General features: G+C 39.0%; 2 protein-coding genes across 5 annotated transcripts; both read left to right on the top strand.

Moving 5' to 3' along the window:
- The first annotated feature begins 2,392 nt into the window (after positions 1-2,392).
- On the top strand, positions 2,393-9,144 carry mlf2 (myeloid leukemia factor 2). Of its 3 annotated transcripts, XM_041987807.1 has the most exons (10): positions 2,393-2,990; positions 3,082-3,160; positions 5,825-5,839; positions 5,946-6,057; positions 6,679-6,714; positions 7,207-7,260; positions 7,403-7,531; positions 7,811-7,970; positions 8,064-8,276; positions 8,677-9,144. In XM_041987807.1, exons 2-9 carry the CDS (start codon positions 3,135-3,137, stop codon positions 8,270-8,272), a joined length of 741 nt encoding a protein of 246 aa, XP_041843741.1. In that variant the 5' UTR covers positions 2,393-2,990; positions 3,082-3,134; the 3' UTR covers positions 8,273-8,276; positions 8,677-9,144. The 3 variants fall into 3 exon arrangements, with proteins under 3 accessions (XP_041843741.1, XP_041843742.1, XP_041843740.1); XM_041987806.1 differs by lacking the exons at positions 2,393-2,990; positions 3,082-3,160 and adding an exon at positions 4,268-4,572; XM_041987808.1 differs by lacking the exons at positions 2,393-2,990; positions 3,082-3,160; positions 6,679-6,714 and adding an exon at positions 4,267-4,572.
- Positions 9,145-10,059: 915 nt separating this feature from the next.
- On the top strand, positions 10,060-14,621 carry LOC121642462 (gamma-enolase). 2 transcript variants are annotated; one of them, XM_041989219.1, is made up of 13 exons: positions 10,060-10,181; positions 10,805-10,890; positions 11,013-11,108; positions 11,227-11,285; positions 11,379-11,448; positions 11,559-11,692; positions 11,785-12,007; positions 12,098-12,295; positions 12,811-12,887; positions 13,301-13,425; positions 13,526-13,634; positions 13,931-13,989; positions 14,159-14,621. In XM_041989219.1, exons 1-13 carry the CDS (start codon positions 10,075-10,077, stop codon positions 14,226-14,228), a joined length of 1,413 nt encoding a protein of 470 aa, XP_041845153.1. In that variant the 5' UTR covers positions 10,060-10,074; the 3' UTR covers positions 14,229-14,621. The 2 variants fall into 2 exon arrangements, with proteins under 2 accessions (XP_041845153.1, XP_041845154.1); XM_041989220.1 differs by lacking the exon at positions 10,060-10,181 and adding an exon at positions 10,251-10,386.
- The last annotated feature ends 623 nt before the right edge of the window (positions 14,622-15,244 follow it).

Here is a 15,244-nt window from a genome sequence, read left to right as displayed (position 1 = left end):
AAAGTTTTCTGAACGTTCGCTAAAGGTCGCAGTTAACCTTCAGGGAACATTCCCGCAACTTTCCGCGAATATTCGCTGAATGTTGCAGCTAACATTCAGGGGACTTTCCTGCAGCGTTTGCTAAAGGTTACAACTGTAATCTTCGGACAACCTTCCCCGAACCCTCGTTTCCCTTACCTGCCATTCTCCAAGGACCACCGCAGCTCCTACTTTAGGCAAAAACTCACTCATCTCGGGCAGTATCAAAATTTCAAAGGCAATCTTTATACATTCATGACACAAGTTTCCCTCATGTGTATCCTCATCCCCTCAGTATTGTCCGGACTACTTCAATATCACATTAGATCTGAACCAAATCCATCCATTATTTACACCTGTTTTATTCAATTTTGAGTCGCGGAGCAATTATAGTCCTGCCTGGTGATGGTAATTAATAATTATTAATTACTATACAAAATATAACTGCAAGCACCATAACATTATTAACTTTTAACAGATTTACTAAGTTAAACTGTTTAATTTAGCATCTAAACTCTATAAGGAACTTAACACAAGTCTATATTAAGGAAAAATAATAAATACAGTGAAAACTATGTGATTCAGAATTACTCATTTCACAAAGTCTTAGAATTTATGTACTAGTACACCAGAGTAGAAATGACTTATGAGATTCAAAATGAACCAAAGTCCAAATGTGTCTCTAGAATTCAGATGAATTATTAATCAGAGGCTGCATAATGCATTTTCATTATATTAGAGATATTATTTAAATTATAACTCAAAATCAAAGCTCAATAAATACTAAACAGATGTTCACACACTGTAATTTTATTTAGGATTAAAATATAAACAGGCTAAACAAAACAAATAAAAACACAGTTCTTACTAAATGTTATAGATAAACTAAAATTAAAATACAATTCTGTATTTAAACATTATTTAACAAAACAACTCACACCTGAGTCTTTCGGAGAAGCAAAACCCCAGAAACACTAAAATTGTTGTGAATAAGTACAAAAAAGTTTCAGTTTGAAAATGTTTCAGTCTATTAAACATCTCAATTGACTGAACAGAAAACCAAATTAGTCCGAAAAGATGGTGTTCATAATGGAATAGTGACTTATATATTTCAGTAATCAACTGGTAAATTAACCAACAATTTACAGCTGGTTTTTTGCCAAATTATACTTTCCACATGGAGTATCCTGAATCATTGGCACCACTTGTAAAGAAAGACAGACAAGAGAGGTCATGTTTGTATATCTGGTGTTCCTTTGTCCAATACATAAGTAGCATGTCCCAAAAATTTTGTTTGCTTGGTTGCTCCTTTGGCGCATCCTGGTTAACTGTCATGGCCTAATGAGATTCTTTGATGTTTTATTTTCCATATCCACAAGCATATGGCGGTTTGCTCAGGTCCAAGTGAAAGTCATCACAGTGTGGTTCTGTGATGGTGTGTTTATCCTCCAACTGTAAAGACTGTGTGCCCCCTTCATCAGTGGTTTTCAAACTGCTAGTAGTTAGCTACATTGCTAGAACCACAGCACAACTCGCCTTCTCAAGAACTTTAGAAACTTTTTATTCATTCTTTCTTTCTATCGCTTAGTCCTTTATGGGTCGCCTATCCCAGCATTAACAGAGGCAGGGTACACCATGGACAGGTCATCAGTGCATCGCATTTGTCCATAGGGACAAACAACCATTCACACTCACACTCACAGTGAGAATTTTAGAGTCATCAATTAACCTAACATGCATGTCTTTGGACGGTGGGAGGAAGCTGGAGTACCTGGAGAGAACCGATACACGGATACACTGGGAGAACATGCAAACTCCACACAGAAAGGGCACCACCCTGAAGCCTCCCTCCAGCCGAGATTCAAACCAGCGACCTTCTTGCTATGAGGTTGCGGTGCTAACCCCCACACCACCATGCAAGCCCAGGAAAGATGGGTTACCACTACTATTAGAGAGCAGCAGAGCTGCAGTGTTTCAGCATCTGAGGACCAGCTGGGAGGTGATTCCTGATGGCACATTGGGGATTTGAACCCAGATCCTCTTGACCCAAGCCCAGCTCGGTAACCAATAGGTTACCATGAACATCTAAAATAGGCTAGCCTAAATTCATTTCAGTAACACATTGGAATAATATAACAGATGCATTAACACAGTCAACAGGCGTTTGCAGAACGTTCCTAAAGGTCCCAGCTTTGGAACCTTTAGGTGACCTTCAGGCAACGTTCCACGTTCCATATGAAAAAGGTGGAAACAGGTGTCCAAATGCTCCCTTTGATCTTATAAGCATGCAGGACCTGTTTGCTCCCATTTTCATTTTGTTTTTGATGACCTGGTTCTGCTTTCAGTTTGTGTTTTGTTTGTTTGTAGGTTTTCTCAAAAGAAAGAGCTGTTGAGTTTTCTTCAGAAGCTGTGGGAGTTGTCTCTTGCTCTGTGGGACCGAGGACTCGACCTGCTGGGCTACGAACTGCAGCCATGATTGTGCAAGGAGCAGGGCTTTCTTTCCTGCTTGTTTTTTCAAAGACTTTTTGTCTTTGTTTACCTGTGACTTTCCTCCTTATTATTTGTGTAAGAGGGCAAAATAAAAATGAGAGCTTGGACTGTGCAGCTTTTATCTAGAAAAAAACAAGGATTTATCTGCAGAACCTCAAATATATTCTGTACTTCTTCTTGAATTTTGACAAATATAAAATATTTCTCTCTTATTAAGATTCAACAATAAACTCAGATGATGCACAAAACAGCCAGAGAGACTGGCCAGAGAGGTAAGAAAGTAAGAGGTAAGAAACACATTTAACACCTTGTTGTATTAACATCCATATGTTGCTGTAAATTACAGGCTGCAGTTTTACATCTGAAGTCAGAACAATACAAACACTATTGATTGGGAAGGTGTGGAGATGAAACGTGCTTTGAGACTTTAAACAGGAGGTTGATGAAATCTAAGAGGGGAAGAGATGACAAAAAATGAAATGGTAACTTTTTAAATTCTATAGCTCATACAGTACTGTCCTGCTTTGGTGAAATTTATGTCTTAATTTGAACTAAAATCAAAATGTCTTTTAGGTGGGGGATACAGAGAGTCGACCTTCCTATCAAGACAGGAGGAAGAGGAGAAGATGGAGCTGCCAGAGCAGCGACCCAGGTGAGTCTCTCCTCCATCACCTCATCACAGCCGAGACACAAACCTGAGAGTTAAACACAACCCCGTCTCAGCACCACAGGACCCTTACACAATGTGGAAGATGATGAGATAGAGTCTGAGGAGGAAGAGGAAGTGGGAGGTAGGAAGAGGAGGAGGTCTGACAGCTGCTTCAATGACAGCTTGTCGTGCTGTGTGATCTGTGAACTGGGTAGCAAACAGGACGGACACGGCAGCCAATCATCTGACTAGCACAGTTAGTTAGTGACACACACACACACACACACACAAACACTTAAATCATTATTCTTGTGGTTTATAACTTGGATTGTGTGTATTTATTCTGAGAGATCAGAGATCACAGTTGCAGCTTCCGACTTAGCGACAACTTCAGCATTGAATATGAGGTCGAGTCCATCAATTTGGATGATTATAATGAAGATGATTCGTCTCTCTCTGCAGATGACCAGGTACCACCTGACTAAAGATCTCAAGTCTTTAGTCCCTGCAGTCAAAATGCAGTTTTTTTAAACTTAATAAAAAAAACTTCCTCAAAATCTTCAACAGAAAACCAAATTTAGAGTAATCTGCCACTGAAAGTAGTCCCTTTCGAAAATATTGAGATTTCAAAGGTTTAGATTGTAACCCTTCTTACCTGTGTCCAGGTGTATGAGGGGACTATCTTTGAGGCAGATGACGATGAATCCCTTGATGAAGGCAAAGATCACAGAAGCTGTGAGGATTAACACAAGTTCCACAAATCTACCAAAGAAACTTCAGCCCTTGTCCTCAATTAGGTGGCTGTGTTTTAATATGTCTAGCACTAACTGGTCGTGGTGACATGCATTTATTTCTTTAGGGTCACGTGTCTACCATCTTACTATCATAATGTAGTGGCCAACTGGGAAACTTGCATCACTGATTTCAGTAACACCTGTGGTAATCTACCTTGAGGGGAAATGTATTTTATTAAGTACGTCATTTATGTTACTGCGTGTTAAGTTTATGGGAAAATATTTGTCTGTGTGTGAAAGTCTCTTGGAAAAATAACTTTATTTTGGGGAGGGTAGAAAGCTGCCGGAAATTGCACTTGTTAGCTTTGATGCTAACTTGATAGCGGCGTAGCTTCTCTTTGTCAGTTGACTTCCGTTTTCATGTTTGGACCAGAGATTTCTGGAATTTACTGTGAGCTTAGAGTCAAAGCTAAAATTTGCACACATAAACAATTGTACAACTGTCCTGTTTTCCTTTGGGAGTTAGCGACAGGTGTTGTATTTCAGCCCGAGTTGAGCGCGAATCTGTTGTTTTATTTTATCGACTGTTTACCTAGTTAGCTGGCTAGCATCAGCCAGCTGAGTTAAATCACCTACCATGTTTCGTTTCTTGAATGACGGTGATGACGACCCATATATGCTGTGAGTAATGACATTTGTGACATTTTATATGTACACTGTTATGTCCTTGCGTTGTGAGAGGTAGAAATCTACATTTCGGTGTGCAAAGTTATACATTTTCTTTGTGCCTTAAAGCAAGTACATTACGTTATTCTAGCCAGCTGCGGTGGGGGCCTTCAGAGGTCCACCATATTGGATAGACAATAACACAAAAAAAGCTCACATTGTCCAACAATATTTTATTATTATATGTATAACGGCGGGAAACAATCAACCGTACTCGTGTGACTTACCGTAGTTTCCTAAATAATCATTAAGCTATTTGAAATTCAATTTTTGGTACATTTGTAGTGTCTCAGGTCTTTCTTGTTCAGTATATTTACATGAGCGCATGTATGGAGATGAAAATTGCTATGCATAACCCTCCTGTGTGCTAAATACCCAAGTCATCCAATTTATCTATTTTGAAGTCACTGATCTGCTTTATAGGGCCACAGATAAATACATCCTTAGCTGCATCAATTCCAGATTTTTGGAGTCTCTTCTGGAATGCCAGATATTTGATGTATCAGCTTTACAATTAAACGACATTTTGAGGGTTTATTTAGTATTTTATTTTCTACCTAATTACTTGATTTGTATGCAGGAAAGAGCTGATGAAGGTAGTTCCAATTTTTAAAACTTTTATTCTTTTAAAATTGATATTTTCTTACTAACAGTCACAAATATTAAATAAATTAAGAGATTTGAAAAACAGTAAAGGATCATAGCAGGTCATTATGTTCTGCAGTATGACAGTGTTTTCTTTAATAAATTTTATCAATTAATTAGAATATTGCTATAACAACATTGGCTAACTTTATTATTTATCAGTTAATGCTCAGATAGCAGCACCAAATAAAAGTTGAAAATGTTTTGGTGAATAACATATTGCATATTTGAGAAGAGTTCAATCATTTTTCTCAGGCTGCACTGAAGCTCACACACAAGTGGACAAGTCTTCTCAAATAGAAACTAGCTTTATTATTTTAAAATAAATTTCATTGACCACAGATAAATTGCCTTTTTTATGTTAATTATAAAATTTCAGTGCTCTAGAAATTAAAACATCACCAGTCTGTTTCACCTTAACCAGACTTTTAATATACTGAGGTCGTGCAACTGGCCTCATAAATTCAGTCAAGCATAGAAACCTTAAAGTAAAAAAGCTCTGTCACTTCCCCAGTTTGATCATTTTTTTTGTTTTTGTTTTTTCTTCCTGTGCTGCTTTCAGCTTACATTCGCCTATGTAAGTATAGTTTGCACAGCAACACTCAGTCAATTCATGAGAAAAAAAATAGACTAAATCCAAACCAAAACAGAAACACTATGTAATCTTTTTGATTTGTTTTCAGGGATCCTTTTGCAGCTCACAGGCAGCAGATGAGGAGTATGTTTGGACCATTTGGTATGGACCCATTTTCTCTTGCTCCCCAGATGCAGCCACACCGTGCACCACGGAGACCGGTAACAAGCCTATGCATTGATAAGAATATGCTTGATGCCCACATATTTTATTTATTTATTACTTCTGTCAAGGCAGAGGTTTTGTTTTCTGTATGTCTGTTAGCAACATAACTCAAAAAGTTATAGATGGATTTTGATTAAAAAAAAAGTTTCAGGAAATGTCAGAAATGGAATAAGGAGAAAGTCATTACATTTTTGGGGTGATCAGATCACCGTCTGAACCCAGAAATGTTTAATAAAAGGATTCTTTACCATTGGAAGTTATGGATAATTTTGTTATTACAGCTTCTAACGCAACAGATAATTCCACAAATCACTGGGGGGAAAAAAAACAATATACAAGATGACATCAAGGTAGATGTTAAATACACTAATGATTAACCCAGACTGCCATCACTGGAGAAAGTTTGCGTTTTTTATCAATAACTTTTAATCGTTGGCATGGAGTTGGTGACTTGGTGGGCTGTTGTTTTTTTGTCATGTTTTGGGGTTTTACTCAGGTGAGTGACCCTATGGCTTGGCAGAGATCTGTACTCTGAATGCTTCTAGTTGTATTTTATTTATATTTAAGTTGTTTTTTGTTGTTTTTGTTTTGTTTGTTTTGTTTTTTTTTTTCCTTAGGCTGGCCCACTTGTTCCATTTGGCATGATGGGAATGGTAAGTAGCTAATTGTGTACTAGCGCCTTTTTTTAAGTCTCTTAGCTCTGAAAATAAGGTTGTAGAGGCAAACGCATTTACTTTTGACTATTTTGGCTTGTGATAATGTTGAAAGCAACAGAACGTTTTTATTTTCCTCCATCTTTGTTCCTACTGCCACCTTCTGAAAAGGCTGAGGTCAAGTCAGTTGCCACGTTTAAAATTGAATATACGCTGTCAAATTAGCTGTCCCTTAATTTTAAGCCAGTATTGTCACTGTAATGTGTGGATAAGAGCTGCACACACCTCTACAATGATTTAAAAAAAAAAGATGTTACAATTTTGAACTGGAGGGAAAAAACAAACATGTGTTTTACCAAATAAACTTGGGTTTGATAGCTAGCATTATATCTGGTCAGCCTGCTTGAGTAAAGTCTGTGAGAAACATGTGAAGTGTAAGTATTTTAAAGATGCATTTCAGCTAATTTGAATTTCAAATATCTCTGCTTGCAGGGTGGAGGTTTCATGGATATGTTTGGCATGATGGGAGAAATGATGGAAAACGTGGTGAGCATTTCTGTTCCATTTACAAAGTAATTACCACCATGAATGAAACATTTTTATTAGTTGTTCTACATCACACCTTCTATTTGCTTATGGTTTGTCTTTTGTTTTGTTTTTGTTTTTTTTCCTTTTGCCCTTCTTTTAGGAAAGAATGTCCGGCTCACCAAACTGTCAGACCTTTTCCTCTTCAACAGTGATCTCTTATTCATCCTCAGATGTGGGGGCTCCGAAAGTTTATCAACAAACACATCAATCAAGAACAGGCCCTGGAGGGGTAGGAATAACTAAAAACTGTTCAAATTGGAGATAAGAAGTAGAAGTATTTGTATGCCAGCAGGCCAGATAAGTTCCTGATTGAACCTTAATGGTTTGTTAATCGCATGGCAGTGACCTTCCGGCCTCATTAACACATGAGATTACCAGTAACTGTGATGACTTTAAATAAGTCATGTTCATAATGTTATAGTTGTCATACAAATATTTCAGAGTTCATGCAGAGGGCAGAACATCATGCTTGTTAAGTAACCAGGTTGCTTCTCACTTTCCCCCTCAGATCCGTGAGACCCGGCAGTCTGTGAGGGACAGCGAGAGTGGCCTTGAGCGTCTTGCCATTGGTCATCATATTGGGGAGCGTGCACACATCATTGAGCGTTCACGAAATCGCCGTACCGGAGATCGCGAGGAACGGCAAGACTACATTAACCTTGATGAGAGTGAGTCATGCTGCTGATTTAATTTATTTATTTAAGGAAACAAGACCCAACTCTTCTAACAGATGTTATATATACATCTATTTTATCTGGTAGGTGAAGGTCCAGCGTTTGATGAAGAGTGGAGGAGGGAGGCAGGAAGATATGTTCCCCCAAATGCCCGTGGGCTTGAGTACGGCCAAGATCGACGCGCAGGAGGACAGCAGCTGGCTCTTACCGCCCCTCCCAGCTCAACACCTCCACCTCATCGACATGAGTCCCCCAGACACCGTCAGCCCCACGCTCGTCCACGATACGACTGGTGAAAAGGTAAAGCAAACTTAACCAGACTAGGAATTATTCTAATAGCTTTCCATGTCTTTAGGTCTGAGTATTAGACATGTTTATATTTTGCAGAGCACAATGTCATTTCTTTACTCTTTCTACTTAAAATTAAGGGTTACTTCTTAGCTTCAAAGATTACAATAAAATAATTCACTTTTTTATTTTAAAGCAGATGCAGAGATCTAGCCTAATTCAATTGCTGTTCTGCTCTGTTTAAAAAGGCTTATAAAATGTTTCCTTAGAGAAATTGTTCTTATATTTCTTGTGCTGTTAAGATATTTCTTATAGTATGATCTATGGCTGCGATTTCAAATTATTTGCCCAGCAGTGGAATTAATCTTTTGTATTTGGTGTAATGACGGATCTTGGGTCTTTGGTCTTCCAGGTGCCCTATTTGGCAAGCAGATGTAAGGAGTTGAAGGAACACTTCCCTGATGCTGTGAAACACGCTGAAGACGGAAGTTGATGCTTGCCACAACTGCCCGTCATTAATGTTTGATATGACTGGACTGTCTGAACATGAGCAACATATGATATATATATATATATAAATACACACATGCACAACAATACATCACACAATTGATAGTTGCATCTACAGTTCATCCTCTTTACTGTTACACAGAGATGCAGACACCCTTGTGTAAACATGGGTGTAACTACACTCACTTTATATACACACACTCATTCTCAAAACTTGACATGTGTTTTTGCCTGCTGCACGAAAGTGCTGCAGTATACAGTACTTCTACTGTACAGTCCATTTATGTTTGTGAGGACACTAGTGTGTCGGTGAATTGAATTGTATACTGTTAACTAATTAATCTAAATAAAGATGCATTAAACATTGTTAGATAATTGCAAAATGTGTCTGGTGTTTGACTGCATGTTTTAAATTATGAGATGGTTTAGCTTCAAATGCAGTATGGAGGTTCAAAACAACATCTCTACCTATGTGTTTATTAAAAAAAAATATGAATTGACAGTTGATTGCAGGTTGATAAGAGCGTAAATCTGTAGCTAACTATAACTGAACAGATGTATCATACATTATACCCTGTGCATGTGCATGTACTCATGCTCCTCCTTTGCTGTGCAACCATGTTCACAGGTCATATGATCTCCAGATGGTGTATGCAAACGTAGCAGCCAATGAAAAACTTCCTCTTTTCTGACAAATCTCTACCATTGTGAGCTGTCAGCCTTCCTCCTGCTGTGTGCTCTGTATCTTTAATTACATCCATGCCTATTTTTAAATGCTCCCCCAAGCAACCCCTTGCTCCTGTCACCTGTCTACCTGTCGTCTTGTCTTCTTTCATCTTCATCATTTGATCTCCAACATTCCCTTACAGCGCGACTCATTTGGTGCTGTCTTTGCAGAGATCTATCCTCCAGTGGTTTCTTGTGATGTGTTTTCACTTACATCTTAAAGTACAGAGATGTTTGTTTCCTTTTTAAACAATGTCAGCATGTGGACAAGAGAACTGTCTAGACTTGACACAACTACAATCATTTAATGTTAAGCAATTTGCAAGAAAATCTTCATAGCCACGGGCTGTAGCGGTGAGGAGAATGAACAGGATTGTGCTGGCACGAGGAAGATGATGGTAAATGGCATTTAAAGTGGTTACAGTGCAGAACGGATTCTTTTTTTGCATCCTTAGTAACACAAATATCCATGCAACTCCAGATACTCCATCCCATCCTTTTTTTCTCTCCTCCTTTTGTTGCCTCCCTTGCTCCCTTCATCTTCCAATGACTCACACATTCCCCCTCCCCCCTCATGTCATACGTTTTCACCACTTCTCCTCCCACCTTCTCTTTCCTCTATCTCTGCCTCTCATTCGCCAACATACGCTCACTCTCCACCAGGCTTCAAACACACGGCAGGTAATGTTAAAAAAGATTGATCTACTTCTTCATTCCCTCCATCCCTCAAAGCCACCTCCTCTTCCTCACCCTTCTCCTCATACCCTGTTCACTGTCTTCTAACTGTCTCATCTCTTCATTGGTCCATATTCTCAGTCACTGACTGAGACAGCACAGAAATTGAACTGGCTTGTGGTCTGGAACAGGTTGACAGATTTTTAAATAGGTATGCATTATTGGCTTTTGATTTATGCTTCTATCTCTTACTCGGTGTGAGTGTGTGCGTGAGAGAGTGAGAGCCTCTTCCCAGGGAGCCTCTTATTCCACAGCTTTCCATCCATAAAGCTGCGTCACTATAATCATACTGTGTTTTTCTGAGATGAAACGAGTGAGAAGTCACTTGTGACTAAAACAGAATTGAAGCCTTTACATACGACTTAGCTGCAACAAAATCCATTTTTAAAGACGGCTTTTAATATATTTTATGAATGGTTTTCACATGCATCTACATTTTTCTGCACCATTTCTGTATTTGCATCCTTGTCTAATCAAATTAGATGGAATGACTTGCTGAATTTCTGTATGAGCACATAATCTGCAGTAAAACTGTGAAGTAAGGCAAATGATTTCTTGTTTTAATATAGGATGTCTATAATAAATATTGTTGCCCGGGAGATCCTGGACTCCAGGGGAAACCCTACTGTGGAAGTAGATCTGCATACAGGCAAAGGTAAGACAAATTCTAATAAATATAAATACATTAAAACACAAAACCCTACCATCTCCACCATTCTGAATCTTCTCAACCTTTCACCCTTTATATGTAACTCCCATCCTCCACTTCTAATCCAGGTCTGTTCAGGGCAGCTGTGCCCAGTGGTGCTTCGACTGGCATCTACGAGGCTCTGGAGCTTCGAGATGGAGATAAAACTCGCTACAAGGGCAAAGGTAAGCCCTTGATTCATGTCATCACTTCACCTCTTATAACCGATTTCTTTTCCTTTTTTACCCTTTGTCCAAGAAAAACAACACTGAGTCTTTATATCTCGGTGTCTTGCTGTTTAAGGTGTGACCAAGGCTGTTGCTCACATCAATGATACCCTGGCACCTGCTCTCATCCAGTCTGTGAGTAGCCACTACAGAACATGGTGACAGACTGGAGAAGGAGGAGCATAAAAATGTGTTTACTGATTGAGTGACATTTTGCTTGTCTTCTAGGGAATCAGTGTGCTAGAGCAAGAAAAAGTGGACAACATGATGATTGAAATGGACGGCACTGAAAACAAATGTAAGGGTACATTTCATGTACAGTGACGTGTACTAATGTGCTTCTGCACCACTGAATACTCCATCGACTACATCCATGCATTAAATGGCTGCTTCCATGTTTCCTTCCAGCCAAGTTTGGGGCCAATTCTATTCTTGGAGTGTCACTGGCCGTATGCAAAGCTGGCGCAGCAGAAAAAGGTGTCCCCCTTTACCGTCACATTGCTGATCTGGCAGGAAACAGAGAGCTGGTCCTTCCAGTTCCTGTGAGTTTTTGTTTCTAATATTGTAAAAACGCTACCCTCAAATAAAAATAATGAAATATTATTAGCTTTCTCTTATCTGTCCCTATTTTTAGGCTTTCAATGTGATCAATGGAGGCTCTCATGCTGGTAACAGATTGGCCATGCAGGAATTCATGGTTCTTCCTGTGGGTGCAGAGTCTTTCCGTGATGCTCTGCGTGTGGGGGCGGAGCTCTACCAGACACTGAGAAGTGTCATCAAGGAGAAGTATGGTCAGGATGCTACAAATGTGGGAGATGAAGGAGGGTTTGCCCCTAATATACAGGAAAATAGTGAAGGTAAGTGTCATGATCACGTAAAACTCTCCCCTTTCCCCTTCTTTAGATAATCTAATTGTATCCTATGCTTCTCCTGGTGTTTCCTCTCAGCCCTTGAGCTGATCAAGACAGCCATAGAGAAAGCAGGCTTCACAGACAAAGTGGTGATAGGAATGGATGTGGCTGCCTCGGAGTTTTTCAGTGAGGGCAAATATGATTTGGACTTTAAATCTCCACCTAATGCTGCCCGCAACATCAGCGCTGAGGAGCTGGCCAGCATCTACCAGGGCTTCATTAGCAACTACCCAGGTGTGTATTGTGATGCATGATAGGCATATGCATGGGATTCTACCCCTGACATGGATCAGACATGTCAGAGATATGTATTTTACATAGTGTTGAGAAAGGAGAGTATTGATTTCTGCAGACCTTTAAGCCACAGTTGCCTGGAGACCCAATGTCAGTGTTACTCCTCTCAGAAAACAGATGCACCAGTCTATGTTTATTTCTACCACAGGCGCATTTTTGTTTTCACATTTTAGATAGAGAGAGCTCATGCAGACAAAACAGAACTATGGAGGGTTTCTCCGCCTCAGTGAGAGGTCTGGGAGAGATGTGTTGATTATATGTGACTGCATATTTGACAACCAGGGAGGTTTATTACCCCATCAGTGGTGTGCATACTGCTTTTGGGACAAGTGTGCATGTCTTTAATGCGATGAAGTGTTGCTAGTATTGTCAGTGTGGCTTGCCTCTCATAGGAGATTGTGATAAATGACTAAGGCAAGAAAATTGCCACCCTTTTACCCATCTCTTTCCTTCAGTGGTGTCTGTAGAAGATCCATTTGACCAGGATGACTGGCCTGCTTGGTCACAGTTCACAGCCTCAGTGGGCATCCAGGTAAGTCTTTTTCTTGGTAGAATAACACAGCAACACGGCCTTTGGAATATTTAATTAATTACTGGAAACAACTACCCTAATCTGATTTTAATTTCCAGTGGTGGAGCAAAATTTAATATGCAGAAGGTAGAGTATTCTGGAGACTGAGGGCATCAATTAAAAGGGCTTGGTCATCATAGGTTTTTAACAAGTGATGAGGGAGTGAGGTTTCAAATGTGATGATGATCTAAGAAAGCTCATAGTAGAAAGAGGGATAATGTGCTGCGGGCCAAATCAACAGTCTGTCTTCAGTTGATCAATAAAATTTGAGCCAAAATGAAGAGTCTACCCTCTTCTTCACCAATCACTACACTACTGATCATGACTAAGTAATCGTACTTGTGTCTGTCTGAAACTTTTTATGTGCTGTGCAGGTGGTCGGAGATGACCTAACGGTCACAAACCCACGCAGGATCCAACGAGCTGTGGAGGAAAAGGCCTGCAACTGTCTGCTCCTCAAAGTCAACCAGATTGGATCTGTTACAGAGGCCATTAAAGCGTGTGTTGATTTTCTTTTTGTGTTTGTTTTTTTTTTTTTTAATTCATCATAAACTTGAGACATGTGCAGCCTGGTTCATTTATATGTCCTTTCTTCTCAGATGTAAACTGGCCCAGGAGAATGGCTGGGGTGTGATGGTGAGCCACCGCTCAGGGGAAACAGAGGACACTTTTATAGCTGACCTGGTGGTTGGTCTTTGCACTGGACAGGTAACACATTCAAAACCAAGAAGTTTGCTGTCCATTCTCCATTTCATAATGCAATTGATTATACAATGTTTTTTTCCTTTAGCATCACATGCAACACACTTTTAATTGTCTGTCATTTAGCATAAATGAGGCAACACAAAATTTATAAATACAGCAACTTGACTGTGTATTTGTCCAATCTGTGAGTAAAATACTTTGTGCAGTGGTGTAATGGTAGATTTAGCATGTGGTAATACAGTAACAACATACTGTAGATATAAAGTCCATTAAATCTGGGAATTTTTGTCTCTCATCAGATAAAGACTGGAGCTCCTTGTCGATCTGAACGTTTGGCCAAGTATAATCAGCTCATGAGGTAGGTTTTATAACTTAAACTGTATATCTGTACATGTCTAAGAAGTCCTGAGTGCCACTTAAAGCATTTTTCCTTTCCTTTTATTTTCTTCCTTCTTTCTTTCTCCTTCACATTCATCTTTCTGCACTCCATTGTCTCTATGTTCTTCCTCACCCTCTCTTCTTCTCAGGATTGAGGAGGAGTTAGGTGACCAGGCCCGCTTTGCTGGGCACAACTTCCGCAACCCCAGTGCCCTCTGAGTGTTAATGTCATTAACAGTGGTGCATAAAAAAGCACACATATAAATTGTTAAATTTCGCTAAACAAGTAGAAGATTTTAATGATTTTCTCATCTCACTGAATTGCAAAACACATAAAACACACATAGATAAGTCTTAAAGTAAATAAAACACACAGATAATACATTGTAGCTGCAACATATTGATCTAACACCTCAGTAAGTAAAGTCACACTTCTCCTGGTGGGATTGTTTGTATCTTTCTCTTTCTTGATCCCTTTGACGGTCTCGTTTTCACTCAGTGTGGAAGTGTTTTAACTTTTGTGCTGTTGTTTTGTCTGCTTCCTGTTAATACAAAATTGTATCTGTTATTTTCTTGGAGGTTAAGCTCAATAAAGAGATGGATATATCTCAACTCTAAAGTTCTCTTCGTATATGTTAAAAGACTTATACTCCTCTTTAAGTGTGTGACACTGCTGCTACAGTCCAAAATATTGTCCTTACAGGATGATACAGGCTTATAATATTAACTTTACCCAGCAGGGATAAAAGGGAATGCTTTGAGATTTCTTGGATTTATAAACAGAAAAGTACAAGTGTGATTAATAACATAATCAGCTCTAAACCAAAGCTTTAAAATAAAATAAAATAAAATTATGTGTTCGAGGTGTAAAGCCTTTCAGTTGTGCAGGAAGCCGTAGTGGCATGGTTACTTTAGGAAAATGATTAATTAACTGTATAGTTGTATATACCATGTGGGGATTTCTGGTTGGAATTTATATTCTTTTTTGGCCTCTTAGAAATATTATGATTTAAATTATTGCAAATAAATAGAATAATATGTGTCGTAGCCTAATATGCAATTTTGTGCAAGAAATTTAAGGAAACTATCATTTTTTTATTTTCTTGTGTTGCTTTTGAAGTCGTCTTGAAAAAAATTACTTTGTGAAGGTCCTCCAAAGTTTTTTATTTAGTTATTAGTTGCTTTATTTATTAATTGCATTCCAGCACTCATACCTGACTTTTTTGTAAGCCACT

Source organism: Melanotaenia boesemani, chromosome 6 (assembly GCF_017639745.1).
Source record: "Melanotaenia boesemani isolate fMelBoe1 chromosome 6, fMelBoe1.pri, whole genome shotgun sequence".
In the NCBI taxonomy this organism is placed as follows: domain Eukaryota; kingdom Metazoa; phylum Chordata; class Actinopteri; order Atheriniformes; family Melanotaeniidae; genus Melanotaenia; species Melanotaenia boesemani.
The sequence above is the reverse complement of the archived record's forward strand: the minus strand, read 5'-3'. Positions and strand labels throughout refer to the sequence as shown.

What these genes read in the sequence shown, in the direction of transcription:
- mlf2 (XM_041987806.1), top strand. Translation starts at nt 4,529, where the DNA reads ATGTTTCGTTTCTTGAATGACGGTGATGACGACCCATATATGCT. An exon ending in ACCGTGCACCACGGAGACCG is followed by an intron (nt 6,058 to 6,678) that starts GTAACAAGCCTA and finishes TTTTTTCCTTAG; the next exon opens with GCTGGCCCACTTGTTCCATT. An exon ending in CAAGAACAGGCCCTGGAGGG is followed by an intron (nt 7,532 to 7,810) that starts GTAGGAATAACT and finishes TTTCCCCCTCAG; the next exon opens with ATCCGTGAGACCCGGCAGTC.
- LOC121642462 (XM_041989219.1), top strand. Translation starts at nt 10,075, where the DNA reads ATGTCATACGTTTTCACCACTTCTCCTCCCACCTTCTCTTTCCTCTAT. An exon ending in CTTCATTAGCAACTACCCAG is followed by an intron (nt 12,296 to 12,810) that starts GTGTGTATTGTG and finishes TCTTTCCTTCAG; the next exon opens with TGGTGTCTGTAGAAGATCCA. An exon ending in AAGTATAATCAGCTCATGAG is followed by an intron (nt 13,990 to 14,158) that starts GTAGGTTTTATA and finishes TCTTCTTCTCAG; the next exon opens with GATTGAGGAGGAGTTAGGTG.